Source organism: Fusarium verticillioides, chromosome 2 (assembly GCF_000149555.1).
Source record: "Fusarium verticillioides 7600 chromosome 2, whole genome shotgun sequence".
In the NCBI taxonomy this organism is placed as follows: Eukaryota; Fungi; Ascomycota; class Sordariomycetes; order Hypocreales; family Nectriaceae; genus Fusarium; species Fusarium verticillioides.
In genome coordinates this window covers 679,811-706,708 of record NC_031676.1, presented here as the reverse complement: position 1 = coordinate 706,708, position 26,898 = coordinate 679,811, and the positions used below count along the sequence as shown (strand labels likewise).

The following is a 26,898-nucleotide window of genomic DNA, read 5'->3' as shown; positions in this document are numbered from 1 at the left end:
GCACGACAAGGCCTCACAAAGCAAAACAAACCCGTAACGCATGGACATAGTGGCCTTCATTTTCATCTCGAAGGAGTTGGAGCCATGCAATGTATTGTATGTTTTGGATCTCTTTTCTTTTTGAGCTGTTTAACGTGTCCGGAAATACGACCGTAGTTATAGTTACATCGGAAATCTGCAGCATCAGCCTGGCAGGGCCAAGAACCACGAACCATATTGTATTTATCGTTCCTTGCAAGGTCGCGGTGCATTAGTGCTCGTTTCTTACACACATACATGAGTCGATAAGAAATTCTGATAGTTCCAAATAGGAAGGAGTATCAACACTGGATGCAATGAGTAATCAACAAGAAAGCACCTCGAGCTGTCTCATCTACACACGAGGCTCTTCACCTTAACAACGCCAAGTCTGCCAAAATGCCATTTCACGACGGCGAGTTTGACTTGCTGTACATGAACCGTGACCGATTCGACTTCAATCTTCACTTCGAACAGCTGTTCTTCTCTATTCTTCCATGCACCTTGTTTATCATATGCTCACTATGGCGCGCTCATACTCTGTCGCGCAAGCCCTTAGTGGTTCATGCACCAATCTTCCAGCTCATCAAATTGGTATGCCATCGCAGAAACATATATTCATTACTAACCTTGGTACTAGGGAACTATCATCACCTATGTTGGCCTTCAGATCGCGCTCCTGATTCAAGTGGGCATGGACTCTTTCCACGTCACTCCAATCTTCGTCGCATCTTCTGTTCTCAATCTCATAGCAGCTTTGGCTATGGTGATGATCAGTTATACTGATCATAGGAGGAGTCCACGTCCCTCAATCCTCCTGAGCACCTTCCTGTTCCTGACTCTATTGTTTGACATTGCTCAATCCCGTACGCTGTTTCTGCTCTCTGGGAGTACACCAGAGATTACCTACAGTGCCGTTTTCACAACATCTTTAGCCGTCAAGGTTGTCATTCTGTTCCTGGAAACAAAGTCCAAGAACGAATGGATAACATGGGACAGGGATGAACACAGCCCTGAAGAAACCAGTAATATCTTCTCACTCGGCGTCCTGTCATGGCTTAACAGTATTTTTTTGCAAGGTTATAGATCTACACTATCGATGGATGATCTCTACCCTCTGGATGTCGCGCTGCATAGCGAGCAACTCCATGATAAGTTCTTGGCCAACATGGACTACAGCAAACTCAAAGGAGATAGCTACGGTCTCGTCAAAGTCCTCGCCAAGACTCTTATTGTCCCTCTCCTTCTGCCAATCCCTTTGAGACTCGCGCTTCTAGGCTTCACCTTCTGTCAACCATTCTTCATTGAAAAGCTGTTAGATCATCTTTCGCAGCCTGAAATCGAAGCCAATGTGGGGTATGGTCTTATAGGTGCTGCAATACTGATCTACCTTGGTATGGCTGTCTCGGCAGCTCTTTGCTGGTACGTCAGATCATGGTTACAAAGTCATTGAATAGAGACTGACATATGACAGGTATCTTCACCACCGCATGAGAGCAATGACTAGATCTATACTGGTGACAGAGATATTTTCCAGAGCCACACAAGCCCGCATCGGAGCAGACGACCATAATGCTGCCCTAACTCTGATGAGTACCGACATAGAAAGAATCAGACTCGGCCTCAGAATGCTGCATAATGTCTGGGCAGGGGTTATACAGGCTGCCCTAGCTGCCTGGATGCTGTATATCAGGCTGGGACTGGTCTTCCTGGTACCCATAGGAGTACTTGTGGTATGCTTCACTCTCTTGGGAGTTCTGGTAAACTTCACCGGAGATTCTCAGAGAGCGTGGATGACAGGCGTGCAGAAGCGCGTCGGTTTGACGGCTACAGTCATTTCCGGAATGAAGAACCTCAAGCTCTCCGGTCTGGCTTCCACTGTGAGCTCCTTTGTTCAGAAGTTGCGAGTAGAGGAGCTTGCTGCTGGTGCTCAATTCCGCAAGATCTTCATCGTAGCCGCCATGCTTGGCTTCACACCCATGCTCATCAGTCCTCCCCTGACCCTTGCGTTTACTCGGGCTTCACTTGATACCTCAAAGGTCTTTACAAGTCTGGCATTTCTGATGCTCCTTACCAACCCCCTCTCTCAGATCTTCACCTCTATACCCGAACTCGTCTCTGGAATTGCCTGCATCGGACGAATCCAGGCCTTTTTAGAGTGCGAAACCCGCCATGACTTCCGCCAAGTCCTGTCTGATCGCAAGAAGAATCTCAGTTTCACCAAAATCGAAGCAGGCATGGGTAGTTCAGAGATCAAAACGACATCTGACTCGACTATGATTAGCATAAAGAGTGGCAATTTTGGCTGGAAAGAAGATGTCTTTGTTCTTCAAGATATCAATGCACGTATCAAAAAGTCTTCTCTCACCATGGTAGTTGGGCCAGTAGGCTCAGGGAAGTCAACCTTTTGCAGGACTCTCCTGGGTGAAATCCCATTGAGCCAAGGGAGTGTAGTATTGAGTATGAGATACCCTCGGATCGGGTTTTGCGACCAGACTGCTTTCCTGTGGAATGGAAGCATTCGCGACAACATTCTTGGCTTTTCACTATACAGCGAAAAGAGATACAACTCGGTCGTCCAGGCCACAGCATTGTCAGTGGACTTTGCCAAACTCGCTCAAGGAGACCAAACCAATGTAGGATCCAATGGTATTACTCTGTCAGGAGGTCAGAAACAACGGGTTTCCTTAGCACGTGCCTTGTATCTAGAGACTGACTTGGTGATACTGGACGATGTCTTCAGCGGTCTCGATGCAGATACCGAGCTACACGTTTTCCAACGAGTATTTGGACCTGGGGGCTTACTTCGAGAGAGACGCACGACCGTTGTATTGTGTACTCATAGCGTTCGCTTTCTCCCATTCTCTGACCACGTCATTGCTCTGGGTGACAACACTATCAAGGAGCAAGGGAGCTTCAAGGAACTTGCTGAGCAAGGAGGTTACGTCAAGAGTCTTGGCATACGTGATTCAGCTGAAGATGACGAGAGTGACGCTGTGTCAGAAACAGAACCCTCAAAAGAGCAGACTGAAGCAGAAAGGGATGCACATGGCTCACCAGACGGGTCCCCAACAGCCGAAGTCAGCCTCGATGACCCGAATCGTGCAACGGGAGACAAGGCGGTTTATAAGTACTATTTCCTGAGTATGGGACTCTTGGTGGCCTTCAGTTGTTTCTTCTTGGCTGCTCTCTGGGGGTTCTTTACCAACTTCCCCACCATCTGTAAGTGAACAATGCTTCAATGTGTCACATTCTTCACATAACTAATGGGCTTATCTACAGGGATCAAATTTTGGACTGATGATATATCATCCGACACTCGAAGTCACTCTCATGCTTACTATGTTGGCATATACGCGTTGTTGCAGGTCTCCGCTCTGATCTCTCTGTTACTCCTCGGTATCACTCTTTTTATCGTGTCTATCAAGAGAGCTGGTGCGAGTCTGCATCATGATACACTCACGACGTTGATCCAGGCCCCATTGTCTTTTTTCACACAGACTGACACCGGCGTTATTGCAAATCTTTTCTCACAAGATCTCAATTTGATCGATACTGAACTTCCAGACGCTCTGTTGAATACCTTGTTCTGTGTGAGTTATGTGATGAGCAAAGCCTGGTTTACTACTACTAACATCAAGGAATAGGTTTTCCAAGCTCTCGGTCAAGCTGCAGTTATGCCAATTTCATCGGCGTATTTGGCTATTAGTTATCCGTTCCTTGCTGTTATACTCTATTCGGTGCAAAGATTTTACCTTAGGACTTCTAGGCAACTGAGGCTGCTCGATCTCGAGGCTAAAAGCCCCTTGTAGTAAGTGCTACAGCAAAACCTTTCTCCATGGAAAATTCAATAACCTACAAACTCTTAGCACCCATTTCATGGATACTGTGAGGGGAATCACGACTCTGCGGGCTTTCGGTAAGTGGCTGGCCCATGCAGCAAGTTGACGAGCTGTCACGCTGGTAATTTAGGAATAAATCATACTAATGATACGAAGGCTACATCTCGGATGAAGTTTCTAAGAATGCTAGGCTGCTCAATAGAAGCCAGCAGCCCGCTTACCTTCTTGCCATGGTACAGGAGTGGCTCAATCTCGTTTTGGACATGGTAGTCATGCTGCTGGCAGCAGTATTAACAATACTTGCAGTTAGACTGCACTCAAATTCGGGTTTCACGGGTGCTTCTTTGGTTACTCTTATGAGTTTCGGAGAAAGTCTCTCTGGTATCGTTATCTACTACACACGTCTCGAAACATCCATAGGTGCCATTTCTAGGCTCAAAACTTTCAACGCAACAGTCAAGCCTGAGGGTAAAGAGGGAGAGGACATGGTACCCCCCGAAAATTGGCCACAGCATGGCAGCGTGAAACTGAACAACGTTTCAGCGAGCTATCAGTAAGCGCAACTCTCTTTCAGGTCCTAACAAGAGAGTAATTGCTGATAAGATACTTATAGAATAGAGAGCTCAAGCGATGGTGAACCTGATTTGGCTCTTGATAACATTTGTCTGAGTATCAAACCGAGAGAAAAGGTGGCCATTTGCGGCCGGACAGGCAGTGGCAAATCAAGTCTTGTATCTTTGCTGCTGAAACTCCTCGATCCCTTACCAGACACCCCAGATGAAGGTCTTCTGATTGATGGTCTCCCACTTAACAGGCTAGACAGAGATGCTCTTCGTCAAAGAGTCATCGCGGTGCCTCAAGAGGCCGTTTTCTTGCCCGACGGCGTGACTTTTAAAGAGAACCTGGACCCTTCAGGCCTCTCGACCTCGGATGAATGCAAATCAGTTCTTATAGATATCGGGTTATGGGATTTTGTTCAGGGTCGTGGTGGAATCGATGCTGGCATGACGTCTTCAACTCTTAGCGGAGGCCAACGACAACTGATGTCGATGGGGCGTGCTTTGCTGCGACGGCGAGCCCGAGCACAGAAGTTAGCAGGCTTTGGCAATATGAGAGAAAATATGGAGGACCAAGGTGGCTTATTGCTGCTCGATGAAGTCAACTCCAGCGTCGATCAGGACATGGAACTCATCATCAAGCGGATCATCGAGACAGAGTTTGCCGCATACACGGTGATTGCCGTAAGTCATCGCTTGGATATGATTATGGATTTCGATACGGTTGTTGTTCTCGATACTGGTAAGCTTGTTGAGGTTGGAAATCCTCAAAAGTTGGCTAGTACAGAAAGAAGCAGGTTTGCTAGTCTTGTGAGGGCCGGGGGAAAGTAGGTGTTGATTGTTGATAGCATATCTACTTGTCAATGTATTGGCAGTATAGATGCATTCCTGAGTAACTAGCTGTACTCATACCTAGAATTTGCCCTGGTCCTTTCATTTTTCAAGCTCATGTTCTAGTACATCTTTTCCCGACCAGGGAGTCATCCCGCTGCCCGAGAGACTCAAGTTTGGTTATCAACACCGCGGATATGGGACTTGACTCCTTGGTTGCTGTTGTGTTGGGTGGCTGGTGGAAACTCACATTTGGCTTTGAGATTAGCACACTCGAGGTGCTTAGTATGGGAACGTTGGAAGCATTGGGTAAGCGTACTGCGGATGGGCTCAAGGGGTTCTATGGCAACTAGAATATTGTTGTAGGTGACGTTTGCATGGTCGAAGCCTTTTTATCGTTTTAGTAATTGGTCTGAGACCATGATATTCTGGGCATTGTGTAAGTTCTCAGCTGTGAGACCGGATAGAGGCACTTTGAGAGAAGAATAAATAATTTATGAAGAAATATCAAGGCTAGATGACATCAAGTATTATCATATCCTTCTCAGATCTGATGCTCACACTCACACTCACACTCACGCTTATGCTTATGCTTCTACCATACCATGACATGCCGTGCGTCTAGAGAGTTCTGTTGGCCTTTGCGTAACATCCCATGCCTGCGACAAGTTCCCACCAAAATTAAACTCTAGACCAAAAAAGAAAGACTATCATACAAAAAAGGACAATCTATCAATCTTGCTCAAGATAAAAATGTCTAAGAAATTGGTCGTCTCATGCAGTAACAGCTGCTGCAGCGGCTATCTCCCCCTCGGGATCACCGGGCTCAACAAACGTCCGCCACACATCGATCCGATTCGTCCCCGGTGTCCGTGGACCAAGACCGGCGAGCTCGGAAGACCTGCGGTTCTCACTACGTCGTGTACCCTTTCGACTGCGCGAGCTGTGGCTGTAGTACGAATCGTCGTCGTCGTAAGTATTCGGATCACGCTCCACGATCAGAGGGCCTACACCTCCGCGGTATCCCTCCTCTATCACGGGGGGTGGCATTCCCATTGGTGGCGGGCGCATGCCTGGAGAGTCTGGGGCGTAGCGGTCTTCGGCATGGCGTCTGTCCATGCGGCCGCCGTAGTATCCTCCGCTTCTGGGGGTGCCTCTTTCAAAGTCTTTGGGTGATGGGGGAGCACCGCCGACGACTCTGCGACCTACACGGCGAGGACTGTCGCCTGAGTAAGGATCGCTGGACCTAGGTATTTCTGGAGCACCGCCAATGTCGTATTCGTAGTCTTTGCCGTGATAATGTGACCTGCGGACCAATTCGTCATCACGTTCCTCCTGTTGTTGGCGCATAATAGCTTCTTCATCGTAAATCGGTGGTCGTGTAGGTTTAGATTTTCGCGGCCGTCTAGCAACACGAGAATCTTCTTCTGTGCTATCTTCACGAAAGACTTGAATCTCGCCTCGATGTGTAACATCTGGCTCGTGATCGGATTCGGGGGCATCAGGGTCGAACCATGGACAGTCGCATCTTTTGGGCTTCTCTCCACAAACGAGACAGAATTCGGCACCACATCGACTGTATATGTTAGAAGAATCCACATTCAAGTGCGAAGGAATACTCACCACAAGGCATGATTGTCGCCCTCTCGGAGCTGAGCTGAAGCACCGCATCTATAGCATCTCTTCCGCCCTTCAACTCTGACATATTCAAGAAAACTCGCCGTCTCTTCGTCCCTGGGACACTTGCTCGCAAAGTGCCACCTGCCATTACAGGCGACACAGACCTTAGTGTTGCACTGATCACAGCGAGCAGCTTTGCGTCCCGTCTCGCGATCACGGTAAATATCAGCTGGTCGAATCCATTCACCGCATCGTCGTGAGGGACAGTAGAGCCTGTTCCTGAGGGAGTACTCAACAAACTTCTTGTTCCATATTCTTTTGAACGTAGAATCAAAAAGCTTGTCAACATGCTCCAGACCAATGTGGGCATCGGTGCAGCATGTTGGCGGCATATGTTCAGGTTCTGTCATTGATTGCTTGAACCGCCTCTTCAGACAGCTGTGGCACATGCGATGGCCGCAATCAAGTTTGGGACATTTGGATATAGGGAGTTCTTCTAAACAGCCCTTACAATCACGGCTGAAGTATAACTGTTAGCAATTGATCGCCACAATGTGATTGATGCCACTCACATTAGACGTGGTCGGTCTGGGGATGAATTTCGGGACGAATCCAAACCGCTGCGGGCTATACTTGGAGGACGACGCGAAGACTCCCTAGAAACTTCAACAGTTTCAATTGTAGCTATAGGGAGTCTCCGAGGACGGCCCTCACGGACTAATTCACGAGACTCAACCACCTTGGCAGTTCTGATTCTTGATTAGTATCGGAGATAAGAAGCAATTGTTAAAAAACTTACCTTCTAGACGCTACAGGTGGCCGAGACGCACCAAGCACACTGTTAAATCTTGTGGGAAGACTGTATCTAGGTGTATCGCTGATCTCTCGTCTCAGAGCAGGTCTGCGGTCTGGTGAGCCTCTTTCAGAAGAAGCCTGTCGATATCTTATTTCTCTTTGGTCCGAAGTCGATGGCGACGGTATTCTATTCCGCCTCCTTGGTGTTCTCTTTTCATCCGGTGAACTGAGATAATCGTCTGGGCTGGGTGATCGGCGGTGTCGACGATGATGGCGTCTATGTTTGTCCTCTGGTTCTTCCACCACAACCTCTATCTGGTTCTGATCGTCGCTGTCCTCCTCGCTCTCACTTTCACTCTCGCTCTCACTATCTGTTGGTGGTGTCGACTCGGGCGTAGGTTCTCTCCGTCTTCGGACCACCTGCCGGGGCCTCGCGGGCTCCGGGTGTCTACCCCGTGGCTTCATAGCCGGCCAGCGCTCATCATCCTCGTCGTCTTCGTCTGCTTCATATACTGAGAACTGAGGGCGTTTCTTGTAGACGTCTGTCGAGGCACGCATCAAGTGTGCTGGCGGCATGGGCATTGTAGGCGGGTATGCATCGAGGCTCATACTCCTGTGGTATCCCCTGGGTGTCCTTCCGTTGGGCCTTTGTAGTTCGTCGACTCGGGTCCGATGGGGCATTGGGTACTGGTTATAGGGCACGACGTCACTGGGGCCGTACCAATCGTGAGATCCATATTCAGGGCGGAGGGGCCTGCGACGCACGAGTGGAAGTCGGGCCTCTCCGTCAGCGACGTCTCGATCGTATCCTAGCCTCATTTTTGCAGAGTGGGATGGATGGACTCCTGCAGGACCCAGAAGGGGGGGAAGACACGGCACGGCACAGCACAGCACAGCGCAGCAAACAGCACAGCTCAGCGCGCGCTGGGCAGTGGACAGCGAGAGTCTGGTGTCCTAGGCTGGACTAGTTTATATGTCGGAATGCAACGGGCAAGGGCCAAAGTAGTCGTGATGACGAGCGGTCGAGCCACTCAACGAAGTCCACGCTGCGTGAGCAATTGCACCCCCCAGATATGATTGGAGTCTGGGGGCTGATCATGCATGGCAACCGCAGCTTGCAGCGTCACGTCGAGGTCGAGTCGAGTCGGAAGTTGGGGCGAGAGGTAGAGAGTGGAAAAGGATTGGATGTGTGTGGTTCTGCTTCTGGTGCCTTACAAGTTGGGCCGCGAGACGACGTTGTCTCTCGGATGGGCCTCAACGAACTAGTACAGGAACAAGGAAGAAGTGAAAAAGAAGATAGGACAGAAGAATATCAGAAATTCGGAGAGGAAAAGAGGAGAGCAACACAGACAATCTCCATATGCAGACCTTGAGCAACGTTTCTCAGCGTCTGCACTCTCCGTTAAGCTATGCTTCCACAGGATAACGCGGCAGACCAAGTTTGGGCGTGGTTTAATGGCCAGTTACCTCACATCACCCTAACGCATCAGGCATCTAGAAACGAATCAAAGTGCCCCTCCCCCGCGTGGGTGGGTTTTGAAAATGGCCAGGCGAGGCCAGGGGGGTTGGGTTGGGCTGGGTTTATTGTAGACCAGGCCCTGTCCTGTCCTGTCCTGTCCTGTCCTGTCCCTTGGCTTTTGCTCTTAGACCCCGTAACGGCTGATGTTGAGTTCATAGAGATAAAGTCATATGTGCTTGCACAGCATAATACCGTACGAGCTAGAATCATACGAGTTTTGACGGGCAGTTCTTGTCCAATGCTAACTTCGTGGGTGGCTGGTATCCCCAAGCAAGAAAATATGAGACTGTGGATGATCAGTTTCTGTCGGTGTGATGTCACGTGGCTGAGCTAACTGAGGCATTGGATTACACCAACAGAGCACATGAACGAATCCCCAGATATTCATTATCCACTAGGCCTTTGTTCAAGAAATGCAAGCGCTGTATATGTAATGCAAGAAATATCTACCATTGCCTGTTTTTTGATCCTCACCGGAGAAATAACATCACTGTGGCAAGATCTGACCTCTATCCACAGACAAAGACAGAACATCATGAGTTGAGCAATAAATCGCCCCCACTATCATCATCAATTAACCCAACCCCTAAAACCTCACCCGAAACTCTATGACTTTAAACCCATCTTCCGTTCGCGTGCGGTTTACTTCCGGACCTTGATCATACCGGCGATTTCTTCATGTGGGTCATCAAACTCGGCCCGGTCCGGACAGCTAAATTCCTGCCGATCTCTTGTGATTTTGACTTCCTTAGCAATCTGCAGGGTCTTTTACACCCCTATAGTTAGTATTGTTATCCTTGCGAGCATGTGCCTACTACGTAGGAGTCTTATGTTAGGTCCATGGTGTCACCACCTTATTCATGCACTTCTACGCAAGTAAGATGTCTATTACATCATGTCTGTCATATGTGTAGAACCAATTCGCTGCATTCTGCTTCTCCTTTCTGCATGAAGGGTCCGGCAAGCGTTGGGCTCCATCACTGCACAACGTCATTTATGTTGAGGTGTGAGAATAATCGCTTATAGACGCATCAGTGTCCTAGGCTGACTGCCATGATATTTTTTTCGTTTATCTTAATGCTCTTAATATTGTACAATTAAACAAATGGGTATAGATGCTATCATAAGAGACGTCATCATGTTCTTTGATGGTTAATCAGAGCTGAGAAATCTGTACGCCAATTCCCCCAGGGAACCAACCTCCAGCTAGCACTGGCAACTAGCTTATGCATGATCTACATTACATCAATCAGAGATTCCTTATACTAAGATCATTCAAGTATCCTTGGAGGCCAGAGTATTGGGAAACCCCGGCCACCCGGCCCGCAGAACCGTATTGGGCTCAACATCCAACCAATAAAGTCATATTCCCCGACACTGCACCCCAGGATATCACCCCAGAATTATCTTCTTGGGGCGACATTTCAGCCCACCAAGTTTCTTGGGGTAGCAATTGCACCCAAGGGGTGTATCTTGGTCGTATGGGAGTAAGGGGCGGCGCTACTATTGAATAACGCCGCAGTCTGAAGTTGAAGTAAAAGAATAGAGTACGTCAGAGCTGGTGACGAAGTAGCCTTTTGGTTTCGTTTTGAGTGCCATCTACCAATCTGACACAGATCGACCGGCACCTACGGAGTACCGAGGAACGCGCGTCTTCTCACCTCTGCCTCCTTGAGGATTTCCGAGGATAGACTCAAGCTAGGGGCCAGGGTTGCATATCGCTCAACTTCTATCACAACATCATTGATCATTTGGTCCAGCGCCTCACGGTGAGGCACCAAGGTTAGCAGAATGCTGAGCAGCGACGGCGACATGCTGGCACCCATGATGAGTAGCGTTTGGGAGACTATCGATAGAGCTCCTTGCCAGATGTATGGCATATGACCGGCATGACTAGGGCCATGTTAGCTATTAATTATGCTCGAAAGGAAATGGAGACTCACTGTTCATGGATATGTTCAAGCTGTCGAATAGAGGCCTCCAAGCACTTGTGGCAGTTCTCCCGCACAGCAGGATCTAGTACTGCTTGCTCGTTGTCTAGCACTGCTAGAATGTATGGTCGATATATAATGGTGCGACAGGCAAAGAATCGAAGTCGAAGGACAGTTTGAACCGGATCTTGCAGCGCATTTCGAGTGAAAGGAAATTGCAGTGGCAGTGGTAAACTCTCATACCATTGGCTCAGTTGGTAGTCAAGCTCTGCCACCACCGGATCCAGGCTTGTTGTTGACGCAATTGAGTCCTTAGAATAGATGAGTTGGCTCACTCTATTCAACAGTCGACGTAGCGCAATCTCTGCAAGGAAGTACCAAAGCTCATCTCGACCGACTTGCTCCGATTCGTCTCCTTCAAATCCACAGGGCAAGCCAACGTTTTCCTCGAATTGAACAACCCCTGAATGAGGCAGGTCGAGTTCCGCGAGAAGATCACTCTCGAAGAGCAGTGCATTCCAGTAGATTCGCTCCACGAGTTCTCGTTGGTGGCTTGGGATACGGCTTGGGGCCATAAGTAGCAGCTGTAGTTTCGTGCTTGTCGTGCAAAGCAGGTTCCATGCCTCCATAGGGCGGACTAGGTAAAAGTGATAAGCAGCAGCAAGAAGATGACATTGTGCCGCCACTACACTGTTGGCAGTCATCAATCCTGGAAGCAGCGACCATGCTGCTGTAAAGTATTGCAGTCCAGGGGGATCTTCCTGAGGCAAGATTCTTGAAATGCTGCCATGCAAGCTTGCCTGACCCAGGGCAAGAACAAGAAGCACAATGCAACTCTCTGGCCCCTCTCTGAAACCGTTGGACAAGGCTGTGCGGTATTGGCTCCTCCAGGTATATGGGTTGACGCAAGCATACCAAATATTGACTCTCTCGAAATAAGCCTCGATGTAAGCCTGGGTGTTTGACAAGTCCACACAAGGAGTTTTGGTCAGGGTGTGGAGTGGTTCTCGTGCCATTTCCAGTTGTAGTAGTATCTGGGGATCGCATGGTCGCGACACTAAATCTCGGATCAAAGGCCATTGGAGTAAATGCATAGTGGCATTAGTGTGGACTTTAGGCATGGTAGAGATATTGGTTCCGGTCGGTTGGGCGGACCAAGTCCCAAATCCACCATTGGGGATAGAGCCAAAAGAGGCAGCATTGGCCGACAGCATCATATTGTCTCCATCAAGCCCCGTGCCATTGCTCATCCCAGGCGAATTGTCAGTTAGGTTTAGTCCATTCGCTGTTGTGTTCACCATATTCATCTGAAGGAGATTTTCAATGCGGTTCAGACGCTCCAAGATGAGCTTGTCACCAGCGTCAAGCTTAATGCCTGGCTCTCTGTAGATGCATTCAGCACCAAGCTCTGTACAGAGCTTGCACTTTGGCTTTGTGCCATCGCAACGGGACTTCCTCGAACGACAAACCTCGCACTAGTGGGAGTCAGTATACAAAAGCGGAAATGATATGAATAAACAAAATAAAAATGGTGTAGTGACGCACAGCAATAGTGGCCCTACGGCGGGGGTAATCGACACCCGTTTCGGTATTCCTCCTTTTGAGTGGGTTCGAGCCTTCATCGCTTGAGACCTTTTGCGCGCCATTGGACATGCTGTCAGGTCTGTTGTCAGATGACTGCGAAAGATGCCGAGATTTTTGAGATGCGTTTAGTATGCCCTCCCGACTGAAACTGGGGGTCCGCTGGTTTTTGTAGCTGACAGGGGACTTGAGCGAGGCGTCAGCCGACATTGCTGTAAGTGAAGATATTGGAAGTTCGAGAGAGAAGCTGTCGCGTGCAGGTACCGTGAAAGGTCGCGCTCCGTTGAGAGAGATTGAATGGAGGGATTCGCCTGTCGATGATGCGGACATGATGAGAGATTGGCGTCAAATAAGATGGGATCGAGGAATGGCCTCGAGAATAAGTTCTAGTTGAGTTGGTGCAGTGGCACGAACAAAGCAATGATGCGCACAACTCGAAATGCCCTTTCAGTAAAACAGCATTATGTAGCAAGGCCTATGGTCGGGAATGGTGAGATGAGCATCAGACGATGCGACGAAAGCTCACGTTTCAGAGCTCTATTAAACTTGAGCTGGTGAAGAGCGACTGGTTTCCTTGGGAAATGATTCACGGTTTGGGCGTTCCAATAGAAAATTGAGCAACGTCAGTCTCACAATAAGAACACCGAAATGTTCTCGAGACACTGAACGTTGAAAGAGGCGTCTTTTCCTGCAACCGAGATGGAGGAGTAAATGGTTATGTATGGGGGAAGAGCCAGGCCAGGACAAGGGTCTCCGAGCCCCCGTTGTTCGTAGCTGCACTTGGACTTAACCCCGGACCCTAGGTCGGCGGGCGGTGGAACTCGGAGAGGGTGGTGGAGAAACGGGCGGGAGAGACTAGGTAACAAAGGTAGAGAGTCAACCTGGGGGACTTTGGAGAGATGGGATGGGTCATTTATTGGCCCAACAGAATCGGCCGAAGAAGGCATCCAACAATGGATAGACCCGGTCAACGTGTATGTACTCGGTCAAGGTACCTGAGAAGTTAGTTGATTTTAAGCATGGCATGACATGTCGAGCAAACCCCGAAATGACTTGTTTCGGGGGCAGTTTTGCTTAAAGTGGTGGTGGCGTACGTTTTGTTTCTTCGTACGAAGGCGATTCGCTTCCAAATCTGGGGTCTCAGGGCGTCAGCAAAGAGTGTCTGTAGAAGTCCATAATAGTAGCAACTCTGCTCTGTAATGCACTGTGGGAATAAAGCTGCCTGTCACGTTGTCCTGGTCTTCCTGAAGCGTTCGCAAGCATCAACTCCATGTGTTCCCCAGAGGATTGGATGGCTCAAGCCAGTTGTTCTCGTTTAACCCACCATGACAGGGATAAGGTTGAGATGGAGGTGGGCGGCTATTGAGGGGGATTGGTGGGAATCCTTGCAGCACGACCGTTTGCGTGTGGAGAAGCGATTTCTGGAGGATGAGGTTCAATTTCTTGCCTGAGATTGGAGTTGTTGACACAATTTTTGTTGTCCAAAGTTGGTAAGTGTTCCATGATGGAGATGTAGGTTAAATGCTGTTGTTGCTTCACATGTGGATTCCAGGCACATACTGTGGTTGAAGCTTTGGGGGAAGAGCGGAAATGTCGTCCCATGTTGCGCCTGCCGTACTGCCCTTGCAGCAATATCAAGAGTAATAAGAGAAGGAACACATGGGAGAAGCTAATAAACATCCCAGTTCTTCCACTCCATTGCTTGAAATGCACCTGGAACTAAAACACAACAATATCATGCCTCATCCTTGAGTTTAACGATGTGATCATATTGCAATCCTCTCTTTACCGTCGCTATTTGACATAATACGATCCTCTTATTGCCGAGTACCCCATCTTGTAGATACGTCTCCTCCAAATGGTGGCATAATGAGCCCCGAATAATGCTTCTCTACCACGATTTGACAAACAACGGTACCGTCACCGTCAAGGCCATGAATGGTTCTAGACCCCGGCGGGGTCAGAATCGCCACGAGTGGAAAATACCTTCAATAGCAAGTGATTGACTGTCTCGGATGGCATCCGGACCTCTCGCTCATGACCATGGGGTCTGCAAATCTTTCAACCCCAGACGGACTTGATGCTTACTTGGAATTCCACTTCCTTACCTACTTGGCGATTTTGATATGGAAAAATATTTCAAATACCGATCTCCGACTCTTCCGATATATTATGATGACGCACACACCTTTGTTTCCAATAAACGTGGCTTTGAAATCGAAATCTGGTCTCAGCTTAGGATGCTTACACTGACTTATTTACATTAGACCGTTGCCTTGCCCAGACGCACCGTCGCTCGACCTCACCCATCATGACAAGCGCTCATGCGCCCGATCCATGTAACGGCCCGAATAGGAGTGCTCTCCGTTGGAGCCTCGCAGCCCAGTTCAATCCAAATCTCAGCCCGTGACCAACCTGGGGTTCGGTTTTAGCCTGCTCCGGTCTGGGGTGCCGTCTCGAGACGCCTGTCAACCTGCGGGGAAGCTTAAAAGGTGTGGCACGTTCTGTCCGCTTACGGAAAACTGCTGGCAAAATTGTTTGATGGATCTTCCGGCTAATTAACGCTCGCCTTAATCTACCATGTCCATAGAGAACTCCAGACGACGGCACGGCACAGACAGAAACCCATCGGTTCGGGTCACAGCTTGAATATATCCAGACTCTCGGGTAGACGATGCCTTCAAATTGAAAGACACGTTTCCAGTGAGGAAGAACTCAAATAGATGATGCTGATGATACTGTATGTACATCAGGCCTACTCAGTAAGCTTTATAGCGAGATGCTCAACCATTTAGAGGATCGAGTCGCCAAGGACCCGTGCCGCTACCCACATCGACAACATCTTCAGGGTCTTCAACACCCTGGCCATCACCTTGAGCCTTGCTACCAGGCTGTGACTGATCTCCAATTTCACAGTCCCCTCGATTCCCATTTTGGGCATCCGGGAGATTCAATGCCCGATACTACTCCGGCAAGGATTTCACCCGCGGGAGAGTAACAGTCTTTTAGTCGAGGCCGGACGGACTGACAGCCTCTCATGTTCTCCGAGATCGCTGCATGAAAGACACAACAACCTACACGCTAATGTAGTGTGCTTCACATCATCCCCTGCGTCACAACAACACGATCGAACAGTTGTGGCAACCCAACGCCAATCAAGTGAACAATGGGCAACCATAAAGTGTCCCTGATTCTGCAACCCACAACTTCTTCGGATCCGGCAGCCGTCAACCCGAACCTACAAGTCAAGGTGTTCAAGGCTGGTCCTGTCTGCATATGAGCAATTCCTGCAAATTCAAGACGATATCCATAGGTTTCAGGTATTTGGACGGGACATACGTCATGAAGCTCTCGTTCTCAGTAACGTCAGTTGCTCGAACGGGATGCAAAGAGAAACGGATGGACATTATGACGCCGGACGGAACCCAAGAAGCTTTGAGACAACTTTCTTCAAAGAGCTAGGCTTATGGTCCCTCGTAGAAGATCACGGCTGTAACTTCGCCTTCCAGCTCTGCAAAGGCGATGAAATCACCCAGAATTCCAGTTTTGGCATCCCTCTCAATGATGACGACACGGCTATCACTTTGAAGAGCCACTGCTACCAACGTTCCCTCCTTGTTGATAGAGAAGTGGCGAGGAAATCTGCCTCCACATGGAACATCTTGTTGGAGAATGAGATGCCCCGTTTCTGAGTCAATTTTGAAACTGAATAAAGGATCAGATGGTACAGCGCCGTGACTGGTGTCAAAGTCTGGAACTTGAAAAGTGCTTTCATTACGAGACGAGATGATCAGGAACTCTCTGTCTGGCTTTGTTCGAAAGTCAGAATAATCGCAGCTAAAGGGTTGTGAACACACTTACTGATACTACAATCTCGGCAGCTGCAGCGCCTTGCGGCACGTCTTTGCCTTGCCCATGGATGCCACTGCTCCATATTTCCTTGAACCTGATAAACTCGCCACCATACACGACTTCGTAGCCGATTATAGTATTGGCCAGCTCGGTGACAAGGTACATGAATGTCTTTGTCTCCTTGACTACAAAGGCAATGTGTCGGGGTCCACTGCCGCGAGCAACGACCAATGGATCCAGCTTGGACAAGCTTAGGTTCCCGAAACCAACGCCGTATATGTGAATCATATCTGCTCCCAGATCAGGGACAAGAATAAACCGTTTGCTCGGATCAACGACTGCAGCATGGGGGTGGGATGCTTCTTGTCTTGAGGGGTCCGGACCAGGCTCAGGAAGGCTGAACTGTTGGGCATTGAGCGACGTGAGATTTGCTGGATCTTGAATGTCCCAGGTGGTGAATGCCGAGCCGCCACTGAAAAGCGTTAGCCGTTTGATGCTGAACTTTATGTTTGAACGGTGACACATACTAGTGGGCTACTGCCAGCCCGTAATCCCACTCGCCATATATGACCGCACTCACAGGACCAAAGACTGTAGATGTTTTCGCCAAAGGCGTCAAGGTACCGTTCTCGTGCGTCGCAAAGGATACCAAAGACCCATGCTTCCCATCTTTTAGTCCTTCATCGGTACAATAGAGCACTCCGTTGTACCAGTCGAGTGTAAGCCAAGAAGGGCTTCCGGCACACCCATCTGTTGTGGACAAGGTTTCAAGTTTCACAGGCGTATTCCGATACTCAGCAAGGGAGAGGTTTAACGTCGTGACAAGTCCACTGTAGGACGCAACATACAACAACACATCTGGCTCGTGGTGAGTGTTGAATTCAAGGATGTCATGACTGTGGCTCCAGTGCGCGCCTCTGCGGTAGTAAGTCTGATATACGCAATGGAGTAAAAAGATAGTGATAGGCGCGGCGAGAAGGAGTGCTGAGACGAGAAGTGTTATGCTATTATCCCGGAAGGGGTTCCTCGAGAGTTTCTGACGGCTGAGGAACTTCATTATCTCTAGTCGAATGACAATGTTATGGGAGTAAGTTGAGGATTATGACGAGATTAGAGCTGACGCAGCGTCACCGCACTAACCGCAAGCTATCAGCCAGGGTGAGGGCATAGGTGAAACAACAATGCCGATCAAAGAACGAAAAGATTCAGGCCAAAGATAGCAATTCTGCGACGATAACAAAATGGAGGTGAAGATGCAGAAGAGAGATTGAGCCTTGGGCTCTGAAGGAATACACTAGAGAAGCCGTGCAGACCGGGGTGACACTATGATGACTTCGTATTGCATGCAAGTATCACCAGTTGGATCTAGTGTTGCCGCTAAAAGCATGGGTTTAGAGTTCAGCTCCCAACGTCGTTCCGCGGGGAGCGATTTGTTTCAGAAACAGTTTCAGTTGACTGCATGTTTGATGATATTTTGATCATCGGATGATAATTTTTAGTATATCATACTTACCTGGGTGAGGCAATATACTAAAGCTTTGGGCCCTGATCCCAAAGGATGAGATTATATCAGCAGCATAAGGGACTCTTTGATGGATTTATTTTGGTATCAAAACATCATGAGAAATGTTTTCGAAGTTGCAAATATTTCTTTATTTTTAGTATCCTCTTACTTCATTTTTGGTATCTCAAAAGCACTCCAACCAACACCTCACCCTACACTATCTCTACCAAAACCTGTCACTAACATCTCCAAACACATTCTTTTTGCAACTAAGCCTTTTCTGACGGAAAGTCCTGAATTGCAGGCGTCGTGGTTCCTCTCGATAAGGACATGCTGTATGGAGCCTAATGAACTGTTTAGCTTTGTGCAACCTCGTAGGTGATGCTGTACATACCAGAACTTCCTTAGCGTTACATATTCTCCAAGCAAGTTTACGAACACTTCCATCTGCGGCCACTACAGGTGGCGCAAACTCAATGCCAAACATTTCTCGAATGGCGTAGACAATCCTCTTGGCATACTTTGTGTCACGCTCGACGTGGCCTCCGAAAGGCTCCTCAGGCTGGTTGGGTGCAATATCTGGATCACGGTCCAGGCAGTTTTGGACAACTGGAAGAAGTGCAGCCTCGACTGCTTGCTCGTACAAGCCCTTGGCACCAAGATTGACGTCCTCTTCGTCAAACTTGCTGATTCGGATCTCGAAAGGTTCTGAAATCGTCATGGCATGATGGTGTCCGTTGTGATGGTATCTGAATTCGAAGACACCTTGTGTCCACCACAACTTGTCACCTTCAAACTCAACTTCACCTTCAACCAGATCGGTTTCTGTGATCTCAGTTGAAGTTACGGGATGTTCTTCGACCACAATGCTAACATCGGCAGTCAAGGCATCATAAGAGCCGGCGTTCGTAGGTGCCCATCGTCCCAAAGAAGATACCTCAGTCGTTTCTCTTGAACGATTGTCGGTAACCATGTAAAGACCAATCCAATCTTTCTTACTGTGGTTGGCAGGGGCCCTCCACTTCACTCGAAGAGGTGCTCCATATTCAAAAGCCATGGTCTTAACTGGCTTAGGGAAACGGCCTGTCAAACTCTCCTTGCCAGTGTACTTCTCAACGATAGGTGCGTTGTTAACAGGGGTGCCCTGAACAGAAAGAGAGTATAACTTGGGATCATGGCCTTCTAGATCAGGAGCAATTCGCGTGATGGTGAGTCGTGCGGGAGCCATATTGAAGAGAGCCGAAGTATCTCGCACGATGGTCTTAACACCTGCTGCGAATTTAGGCCGAGCAGTATCAATAAAGTCCTCAACGAATTGGCTGGTGTCATCCAACACCTTGTCGACACTCTCTTGCCATCCCTTAACGGGAGGAGGCAATGATTTCTTGATGAACTTGGTAAGACCTGCTTCCTGACGTAGGCTTCGACCATAGATCTTTTGCATATGGGGTCGCTCAATGTACGAGATGTAGTAGACGGTCAAGATCTGGGTGAACAGGGCCATGAGGAAAATGGATCGACTCCACGTAATGAGTGCGGCACCCCACACTGCAGCCGTTCCGAAGAACCGGTCAGGGTTGTTCAGGAACCGGTAAATAGACTTGTAAGTCAATTTAGCCTGTTGATCGAAGAAGAAATCGCCGCAGAACCAGCCAAACTCGCCGAGAGAATCATAGACACTGAATGCGGTCCACAACTGAAGGGCAACGAGACTAGCGCCAAGAACATGCTTGAGCAAGACCAGGCCATAGGCCCAGTCTTCAGGAGGCGAATACATCTTCCAGCAAGCGGCGACAAATGCAGTGTTACACATGATCATGCTGATGTGGTGGAGGCCCTTCCATTGGCGCCAGGCTTCACCAGCACTCTCGCCGAATTTAAGGAAGTGGCGTGTCCACATCTTGTTCTTAGACTGTTGGTCGAGAATAAGACCTAGGCCGAGATGATACCAAACACGCCAGGCTAGAGCGTGGAACACGAAAGCCGCCTGCCATATGGCAGTTGAAGGTGTCACAAGAGTGAGGACGGCTACATAGAACGGCATAAGAATGACGGCGAAGTCAGGGACGCGGAACAAGTCAAGATTGCTTAAACCAACAAGATTGTGGACGGGGGCTGGCTCGTCTTTCTGGGCGGGCGTAAGGGTCTGCTGGTCGAATGCACCTTCAAGCGATTTCATATCAGCGGGTATGGCATCACTTTGACCCCCGGAGACGGTTCGCTTGCGAGGAGGAGGTGGGTTGTAGGTTTTCTCAATATGGGGGTTCTCGACAATCACAAGGAATGCGAATTGGGCCAAGTGAGCGAGGATCGAGATGAAGAGAACCTCATAGCTAGCAGCCATCATGGAAATACCATAGTAACCAGCATATCCGATCGAGTACATGGGGTGAGGAGCCATCTCGAAGACACCGTCAAAGGTCAAGTCTTGGTCAATGAGGTAGAAGAAGTCTCCCCAATACCAGGCAAAGTCTTTCACAACACGGTGAGCGTCGAGTTTCACCCAGAGATTGAAGCCGATTAGGGCGATGCCAACAGCCCAGCGGGAGAAACCAATCAGAGGATTCTCTCCTTCAGGGGTGTGGCCACAGACGATGGCGAACAGGCAGTACGACACGAAATCACACATGAGGATCAAATCAACAACCCTTCGGAAGACCAACCAAGTATTGTACTCAATGGGGGCCTTCTCGAATTCATAGTCCTCGGGGATCTTTGTCTCGAGCTCGTTCTTTAGTAGCTTGTAGAGCCATGGTCGCGGGTTTTTGCCTGTTGAAGGATTCTCGAAGAGCTTCCAGCGCCGAGCCCAAGTGACAAGACGTCGGTGGTTTGACTGGATCTGAAGGAGAACACCAATGCCGATGTTGTAACAAGCTCGCCAGAACAGGAAGATAGCAGCGAAAACAATACGTTTCGAGCTAGACGGCAAGAAATAAGCAGCTAAGATGTGAAGACCCAGAATTGTCAAGACAATTGCATCAGAAAGGTTCTTAGGTTGTCGAGGATCCAAAAGCTGAGAGACCATATCATGGGTTGTGGGTACGATAAAGACTACATGTGACAGTCAGCCAAAGACGCACCGACGCAACACACCACCACAACAACCTTAATGGATTGTACATACCTGTGCCGTCTGGGGTTCGACCATACGTCTTACTAGACTTATCAGATTGGAAAGGCGCATCAGATGACTGGCGACTATGCCCTGGTTCTGCTTGAGGCTTGTCTTGCTGGGCATGAGGATCAATCCCAGATTGCCGTTGCCGAAGCCCAGGGCCGGCGGCTGGCAGATCGGCGGCAGTACTCATGACTGGCGGCGATTCAGCAATAAGAGGACGATACGATGGCGACAAGAGATATCCAAGAAAGACGGCGACGAACTGGCAAGTTGAATGCCAAAAGGAGAAAAAGAGTGAAGGTTGAAATTGAAAGAAAGATGACAGAGATCGGAATGGAAGAAGTTAACAGTCGGCTGTTGGGAGGGTTGCGGCGGGAGTTTGAAACGACGTCAGGGCTCCGCTGGCTTAGACGTTAGGGACGGGGTCACCTGGTTCAGAGCTATCAATCGCTGGACCGGCTGTTTAAGCCCTGGCTTAGAGCTAGTTCCTGGTTTAGCTCTGGGTCTGGGTCTGGAGCTGCGGCTCCATAAGCCAAAGAGGGGAGCGATTTAACAGGGGATTGAGTGTCGATTTCCAGTGAGCGTTGGAGAATGAGAGCAACATGCATGAAGCTACTGATTGGTGCGAGGTTTGAAAGCGGCGTATGAAGATGGTGTTTGAGCCTGTTTGAAGGTACAGTAACTCATGTGTAAGTGGGAAAAGATGATGAGAAGAAGAGAAAGAATGACGAATTTCGACAAGAAGTTGTTGGGAAATGCCCAATTCGTGAAACCAGGCCAGCAGCGCCTTCCGTCTGGTTCAAACGAGCATGTGCAATTAACAGGGCCAGTCACGGACTTGCCTCTCTCTACAGTGCATTGAGGCTTGAATGGGGGTGTCCGTTTTGCATTTGCACCGCGACAAGAGCGCTAAACCCACTGTGATTACCGGGCTGCCGGGCTACTTCCATCAACAAGTGAGATGTGCGCGGGGCTACGGTAGCATGGCCGAAAGTGACAATATAGCGGAGACTCTGAGCTTCCATCATCTTCCCCCACTCGTTGAGTCGCGTGCTTTATTTCTTTGGTTACGGGCAGCATCTTGAGAACCACGGCAACAAGGAAGAGTGTTATTGAAGCCAGCACTTGACTATACCTTTACTACTAGAGCCAATCAGTGATTTATATCTATTCCAAGCAGTTTTGTAAGCCCTATGGCGAAGACTCTTTCCACCGATTCTACCCGTTTGCCATGCCCGCTCCCATGGACTCTAACCGGACTCCGGCTCCGTGATGGAGGACGCCTCCCGATAGGTACCACGGCGAGAAACCCCACAACGGGGTGGGGGCATCGGAAGCGAGTTGCTCTACCTCTTCTGAGCTCTCACTCTGAAAGCGGACGACGATCTGATGCGTGGCTTTTCTCCGTAGAACCCTCATTTCCTTTACTCGGATAGTCAATAAACCCTGGTCTTTTAGTGTAAGCGTGGGGTACAATCACATGCAAATCTGCATCAAGTAATGGAAGAAACGACAAAACATCCTAGACGATTTCTCCCAACAAAATGGAAAATTAGAACTGTTTCTAGGGCCTGACTATTACAGCTATTGCAAGGGGTTAAAGCGGTAGTTTATTTAGGTGCTTTCTCATGGACAAAATCACCCAAGCAAAGGAGACTTGAGAAGCATGGCGCGACTCGGATACAAGAACAAGGAATAAATACACCATACGAGCATGTTTCCTCGCAGAAAGCTGTCTGAGAAGCGATGATTTCTCCTCAAGTCTCCTCAGGCGAGAGTATATCCCAATGACGAGAACAGCGGAGTTGAACTGTCAGCTCTTATGTGATAAAGTTCAAAGCGAAAAACTCTTGTCCTGGGGCTGAACTTTTCACGGTTGAACCAATTCCTTAGTGCAGGAGCCATTTGTCCAGGACTTTGCCCAAAGGCAAAGTGTTTGGGGTGTTCTGACTATATAAAGCTTTACTTTTCTAGGTTCAGGCTGCAACTGAGGCAGTAACTTCATGATATTGACTCAATGAAGCTTTGCCACCTGGGAGGCAATGAATGTTTAAATCATGCTGGGTTTTAGAGATGCTTGGATCCGATACCTTTCGAGGATGATATTCAAACGTGAAAAAAATATATATAAAGGGTTACTTAATATCCTGTTATGCCTTCAGCAACACAGAGACGCTGATGATATGGCACTTCAACAGTCTTAGTTAGGACGCCATCTTTACAGGATTTATCTGCAGTAATAACTTGCCTGTTAATTATAACTTTGAGAATATGTAAATAACAATATGCTTCGGCCTTTCTAGACTGATCACAAGACCTCCATTCTGAATCGGGAATATCTGTCAAACAGGCATGGAATATCCGCCCTAGTTAAAAAAATATTCAGGGTCTCGAATTACACGACCCTTGCTCTCCAAGCTAGTCAATTCTGTTGAGATGAAAAGAGACCAATTGTCATAATGATCGTGGCCTTTTCTAATTCCTATAAGGGAAACCCGAAAGAGCACCGTTGGCATGTAAATGCACGAGTTATATCCCGCATCGTCTGACCCTTGCTTGTTTGCGACTGAGCTAACCTCGTGTCTTAGAAGCCTCGGGTTGATAACCGGTTAATAATATTGGATAAGGACTCTTATTTATCTTTGGTTTTCTAATTGCTTCCATGCTAGAATAAAGAGCCTTAGCCTCTATTGAACCATTTTTCTTCATCCTGAAACTTGCAGGTTCGAATGGTTGGCCATTCCACCAGTCCAAGGCTTCTCCTCCATCTTCCATCCGATGATAGGGAATTCTACCTAGATCTTGAAAACTATCTAGCGGTACTAGTATTACTAAGATAGATGAATATTTAAAGAAGCCATATAATATCTGGACGCACTTTTCCCCTCTGCCCGATATTCTGTCTGGTCGTGGCCTACAAACAAGACCTCACAACAGAGTCGCCAGATCGAGAGGCGAATATATTAAAGTCCAAACCACTGAACAGATGATGCGGTATCCTCATAGCCTGAAACCGTGGAGTTATTACATTCTCATGATTTTCAAGGATGAGAACTTGAAAGACGAAAGGAGATGAATAGTACTCTTTCCACCACAAGATACTGCCATATGACCTCTTTCTTAGCAGTATTTAATAATAAATTCTTCACCACAGATCTTAAGTCTTTTTCCGTTGAGCTTTGGGATCCTGAGCGGATCTCATGCGAAGGCACTGGATCTCGTCCAACTTGGCATTCCTGGAGCCTCATAAGACCATGAAGCTATACAATATGGTGGGATATGGAACTCCGGCAACTTCAGAAGCACCTTTCAATATTAAGAGTCTTGGGCTATCGTAAATATGAGCAGGCATACAGATCTCATTTACGGTACGTAACGGATGTCCTGTGATATGTGCTCATTGATGAGTTTACAGCCCATTCGTAAGGATCCGTTCCAGGATGAACCCGAAAGGCAACAGGAACGACAATCGTTTCGCAAGAGGAAGAGAAAGCGGAAAGTTTGATTTGGCGAGCACCTAATGACTGCCTCCTTTCATCAAGCAACCCTCTAAGCACATACTGATCATTGTCGATAGCCACTCATTTAACAGATCTTGATTTATGCTGTCTCCCCCTATCTTCACATCATACCTCATATCACAAAAAGACCAAAGTTCACTTTTGTCCCACTCCAGACCCCCATATCCCAAGGGTCATGAAATTCACGAGGTTTATAAAAAAACAAATATCTTTTTTGAAAAAAATCCCCGCAACCGATCGATGCAATTACCGTGCGTGACAACTAACCCCATGACAAGATCGAAACATCATCAGTAGCAGCCGCCTTACTGAGCCTTCTTGGCAAACTCCACCCGCAGAATGAGATGCTTGAAACCAAATCCGTCCATCTTCGCACAGGCCTTGACGGCATCGCCCCGGTCCGCGAAGCTGATGAACGCAAAGCCCTTGGCCATACCGGTTTCCCGGTCCTTGGCAAGGAATACTCGGGTAACGCGGCCGAAGCGCTCGAACATGTCGCGCAGCTCTTGCTCCTCTGCCATCTCGGAAACCTATATGTGTTTGTTAGTATATATATATGGAGTGGCGGCGTGATGGCACTTACGTTGGTGACACGCAGTGTAGCAAAGTCGTCCCTCTCGCCGAACTTGGATCCCATTCTCTCGCCAGCTGATCCGGTTCCACGCAGAGCAGGAGGAACATATGAACCCTTCTTGTTACCAGCAGCGCCCGCGCCAGCAGCCGCGGGCTCGTCTCCCATACCAGCAGCAACATCCCCAGCGGGGGTCTCTCCAATAGGCGCCATGGTATCCTTGTAGGGACATCTGGCAGTGAAATGCTGACCGTTGCAGATACGGCACTTGACCTGCTTGTCCTTGAGCTTGTCCTTCATGGACTGGGCGTTGGCGTCGGCGGACTCATCCTTCTCGGCCTTTCGCCAGTTGACGCTTGGTCGGAAGATGATGTTCTCGCCGACGGAGGTGGTGTCGGGGGCAGGGCCGGGGGGATCCTTTGCGCTGAGGCCGAACTTAGGCCAGGTTTTTCGGTCGGCGACGCGGGGGTTTACGGTCTCGGTGTGGGTGATGAAGCGAATGCGGCGGGTGGTCTTGACCTTTCGGCCGTCGTCATCGTAACGGAATGTGATGATGGTCTTTGTTCCATCCTTGTTGGAGATGGTCTGAGGCTCGGGGAGATCGGTGGAGGTCTCCTCGATATCGTCGTCGTCGGCCCAGTCGTGCCTGTTTTTGAATGGTGGGGTTAGTCAAAAGGATATCGATTACAAGACCCCAGTCAAGGAGAGCAGAGCAACTGACTTGGGCTGGTTCGCTACGGCGGCAGCCATTTTGAATCGAGCGTATCCGGGCGATTTGTTCAGAGGTTCTGTGTAGGTCTCGCGGTGCCGTAGGGATGCGTCGTCGTGGCTCGTACGGGCGTCACTTCGTGATCGTGGGGTTTTAGTGATAGTTGAATTTATTCACTTTTTCGTGGTGCGGCGGTTTGAGCACAGGTGGGGCGGATGTCAAGCCACAGGTGCTCGAGGCGGGTGAATGATCGAATCACATGATGTGCACTAGCCACAGGGCCAACTTTATCCGATCCGGTGCATCGAGCATGAACAGATGATTAAAGGCGTAATTTGGTGACGTTACTTTGAGGATTCTCAACCTGAGGCTTGATAGTTCTGTTACGTGGGACCATGCCACTGACGGAGTTTGAATAGAATCATCATGGAGATTGCCACTGGTTAAACGGAAAAGCGGCATGAGAGGATTCGAACACGGAAGAGGGATGTGTGGCGCAGCTGAACTCGTGCAACACGTTTGAATTCGGGGTTTGTTTCAGAGCCGCATTTGAAGCAAATACTCACTCGTATAAAATGATTTGACCATTATTCGACATGTGTTAGAAAAAACTGATACAGATCTGTGACTCGGTAAATATCCTTGAAAGGGTCTCCTTGTTGGGAGATGAGATGAATTTGTCAAAAACGCCAAGGGACAGATGCTCGAATCTATTGAGCCAAGCGTGGCGCAGCTGAAAGAGAGTCCAATCCGGGTCCACGTAATGGAGCGACGCGGTCTCTGTGGCGCTCGGAATCGCGCTGAGGCCATGTGAGAGGATACGATACGGGGGCCGGGCCTCAGGGAGCAAGAAAACACCAGACCTTGGTATATGGTGCAAGAATAAGCTCCGCAAAATATATGTATAAAATTTATGTAAACTTACCTAT

The 26,898-nt window shown here is 48.8% G+C and overlaps 6 protein-coding genes across 8 annotated transcripts; 1 reads left to right on the top strand and 5 right to left on the bottom strand.

Annotated features, from left to right (window-relative positions):
* Positions 1-417: 417 nt before the first annotated feature.
* On the top strand, positions 418-5,318 carry FVEG_15797 (hypothetical protein; the record flags this gene model as incomplete). The annotated part of the gene is made up of 8 exons (XM_018904988.1): positions 418-612; positions 659-1,440; positions 1,493-3,240; positions 3,301-3,611; positions 3,666-3,829; positions 3,888-3,937; positions 4,017-4,413; positions 4,474-5,318. 8 exons carry the CDS (start codon positions 418-420, stop codon positions 5,246-5,248), a joined length of 4,422 nt encoding a protein of 1,473 aa, XP_018751319.1. The 3' UTR covers positions 5,249-5,318.
* Positions 4,636-9,544, bottom strand: FVEG_06047 (hypothetical protein). The gene is made up of 5 exons (XM_018894279.1): positions 9,518-9,544; positions 7,668-9,468; positions 7,441-7,617; positions 6,872-7,387; positions 4,636-6,824 (listed from the first exon to the last, which is right to left on the bottom strand). The coding sequence occupies exons 2-5, from the start codon at positions 8,480-8,482 to the stop codon at positions 6,023-6,025; spliced, it is 2,310 nt and encodes a 769-aa protein (XP_018751318.1). The 5' UTR covers positions 8,483-9,468; positions 9,518-9,544; the 3' UTR covers positions 4,636-6,022.
* Positions 9,545-10,259: 715 nt separating this feature from the next.
* On the bottom strand, positions 10,260-13,393 carry FVEG_06046 (hypothetical protein). Of its 2 annotated transcripts, XM_018894277.1 has the most exons (3): positions 12,659-13,393; positions 11,126-12,588; positions 10,260-11,075 (listed from the first exon to the last, which is right to left on the bottom strand). In XM_018894277.1, exons 1-3 carry the CDS (start codon positions 13,022-13,024, stop codon positions 10,811-10,813), a joined length of 2,094 nt encoding a protein of 697 aa, XP_018751316.1. In that variant the 5' UTR covers positions 13,025-13,393; the 3' UTR covers positions 10,260-10,810. The 2 variants fall into 2 exon arrangements, with proteins under 2 accessions (XP_018751316.1, XP_018751317.1); XM_018894278.1 differs by lacking the exon at positions 12,659-13,393 and having other exon boundaries at positions 11,126-12,633.
* A 1,063-nt stretch (positions 13,394-14,456) lies between these two features.
* Positions 14,457-17,830, bottom strand: FVEG_06045 (hypothetical protein). Of its 2 annotated transcripts, XM_018894276.1 has the most exons (4): positions 17,074-17,830; positions 16,556-17,018; positions 16,034-16,503; positions 14,457-15,960 (listed from the first exon to the last, which is right to left on the bottom strand). In XM_018894276.1, the coding sequence occupies exons 1-3, from the start codon at positions 17,601-17,603 to the stop codon at positions 16,159-16,161; spliced, it is 1,338 nt and encodes a 445-aa protein (XP_018751315.1). In that variant the 5' UTR covers positions 17,604-17,830; the 3' UTR covers positions 14,457-15,960; positions 16,034-16,158. The 2 variants fall into 2 exon arrangements, with proteins under 2 accessions (XP_018751315.1, XP_018751314.1); XM_018894275.1 differs by having other exon boundaries at positions 14,457-16,503.
* Positions 17,831-18,116: 286 nt separating this feature from the next.
* On the bottom strand, positions 18,117-21,873 carry FVEG_06044 (phosphatidylethanolamine N-methyltransferase). Its single transcript, XM_018894274.1, has 3 exons — positions 21,175-21,873; positions 18,445-21,101; positions 18,117-18,394 (listed from the first exon to the last, which is right to left on the bottom strand). Exons 1-3 carry the CDS (start codon positions 21,356-21,358, stop codon positions 18,320-18,322), a joined length of 2,916 nt encoding a protein of 971 aa, XP_018751313.1. The 5' UTR covers positions 21,359-21,873; the 3' UTR covers positions 18,117-18,319.
* A 2,873-nt stretch (positions 21,874-24,746) lies between these two features.
* FVEG_06043 (eukaryotic translation initiation factor 3 subunit G) lies at positions 24,747-26,594 on the bottom strand. The gene is made up of 3 exons (XM_018894273.1): positions 25,982-26,594; positions 25,273-25,906; positions 24,747-25,219 (listed from the first exon to the last, which is right to left on the bottom strand). Exons 1-3 carry the CDS (start codon positions 26,008-26,010, stop codon positions 24,995-24,997), a joined length of 888 nt encoding a protein of 295 aa, XP_018751312.1. The 5' UTR covers positions 26,011-26,594; the 3' UTR covers positions 24,747-24,994.
* Between the last annotated feature and the right edge of the window lie 304 nt (positions 26,595-26,898).

Coding starts and splice junctions, on each gene's coding strand:
- FVEG_06047 (XM_018894279.1), bottom strand. CDS start 8,482: ATGAGGCTAGGATACGATCGAGACGTCGCTGACGGAGAGGCCCGACTT. Junction 7,388..7,440: donor CCAGACCGACCACGTCTAAT/GTGAGTGGCATC, acceptor GTTATACTTCAG/CCGTGATTGTAAGGGCTGTT. Junction 6,825..6,871: donor GGCGACAATCATGCCTTGTG/GTGAGTATTCCT, acceptor TAACATATACAG/TCGATGTGGTGCCGAATTCT.
- FVEG_06046 (XM_018894277.1), bottom strand. CDS start 13,024: ATGTCCGCATCATCGACAGGCGAATCCCTCCATTCAATCTCTCTCAAC. Junction 12,589..12,658: donor GCCGTAGGGCCACTATTGCT/GTGCGTCACTAC, acceptor GACTCCCACTAG/TGCGAGGTTTGTCGTTCGAG. Junction 11,076..11,125: donor CTTGAACATATCCATGAACA/GTGAGTCTCCAT, acceptor ACATGGCCCTAG/TCATGCCGGTCATATGCCAT.
- FVEG_06045 (XM_018894275.1), bottom strand. CDS start 17,603: ATGAAGTTCCTCAGCCGTCAGAAACTCTCGAGGAACCCCTTCCGGGAT. Junction 17,019..17,073: donor GGGCTGGCAGTAGCCCACTA/GTATGTGTCACC, acceptor AACGCTTTTCAG/TGGCGGCTCGGCATTCACCA. Junction 16,504..16,555: donor CTGCCGAGATTGTAGTATCA/GTAAGTGTGTTC, acceptor TTTCGAACAAAG/CCAGACAGAGAGTTCCTGAT.
- FVEG_06044 (XM_018894274.1), bottom strand. CDS start 21,358: ATGAGTACTGCCGCCGATCTGCCAGCCGCCGGCCCTGGGCTTCGGCAA. Junction 21,102..21,174: donor TCGAACCCCAGACGGCACAG/GTATGTACAATC, acceptor TGTCACATGTAG/TCTTTATCGTACCCACAACC. Junction 18,395..18,444: donor GTAACGCTAAGGAAGTTCTG/GTATGTACAGCA, acceptor ACAGTTCATTAG/GCTCCATACAGCATGTCCTT.
- FVEG_06043 (XM_018894273.1), bottom strand. CDS start 26,010: ATGGCTGCCGCCGTAGCGAACCAGCCCAA. Junction 25,907..25,981: donor GCCGTAGCGAACCAGCCCAA/GTCAGTTGCTCT, acceptor ATTCAAAAACAG/GCACGACTGGGCCGACGACG. Junction 25,220..25,272: donor CTACACTGCGTGTCACCAAC/GTAAGTGCCATC, acceptor AAACACATATAG/GTTTCCGAGATGGCAGAGGA.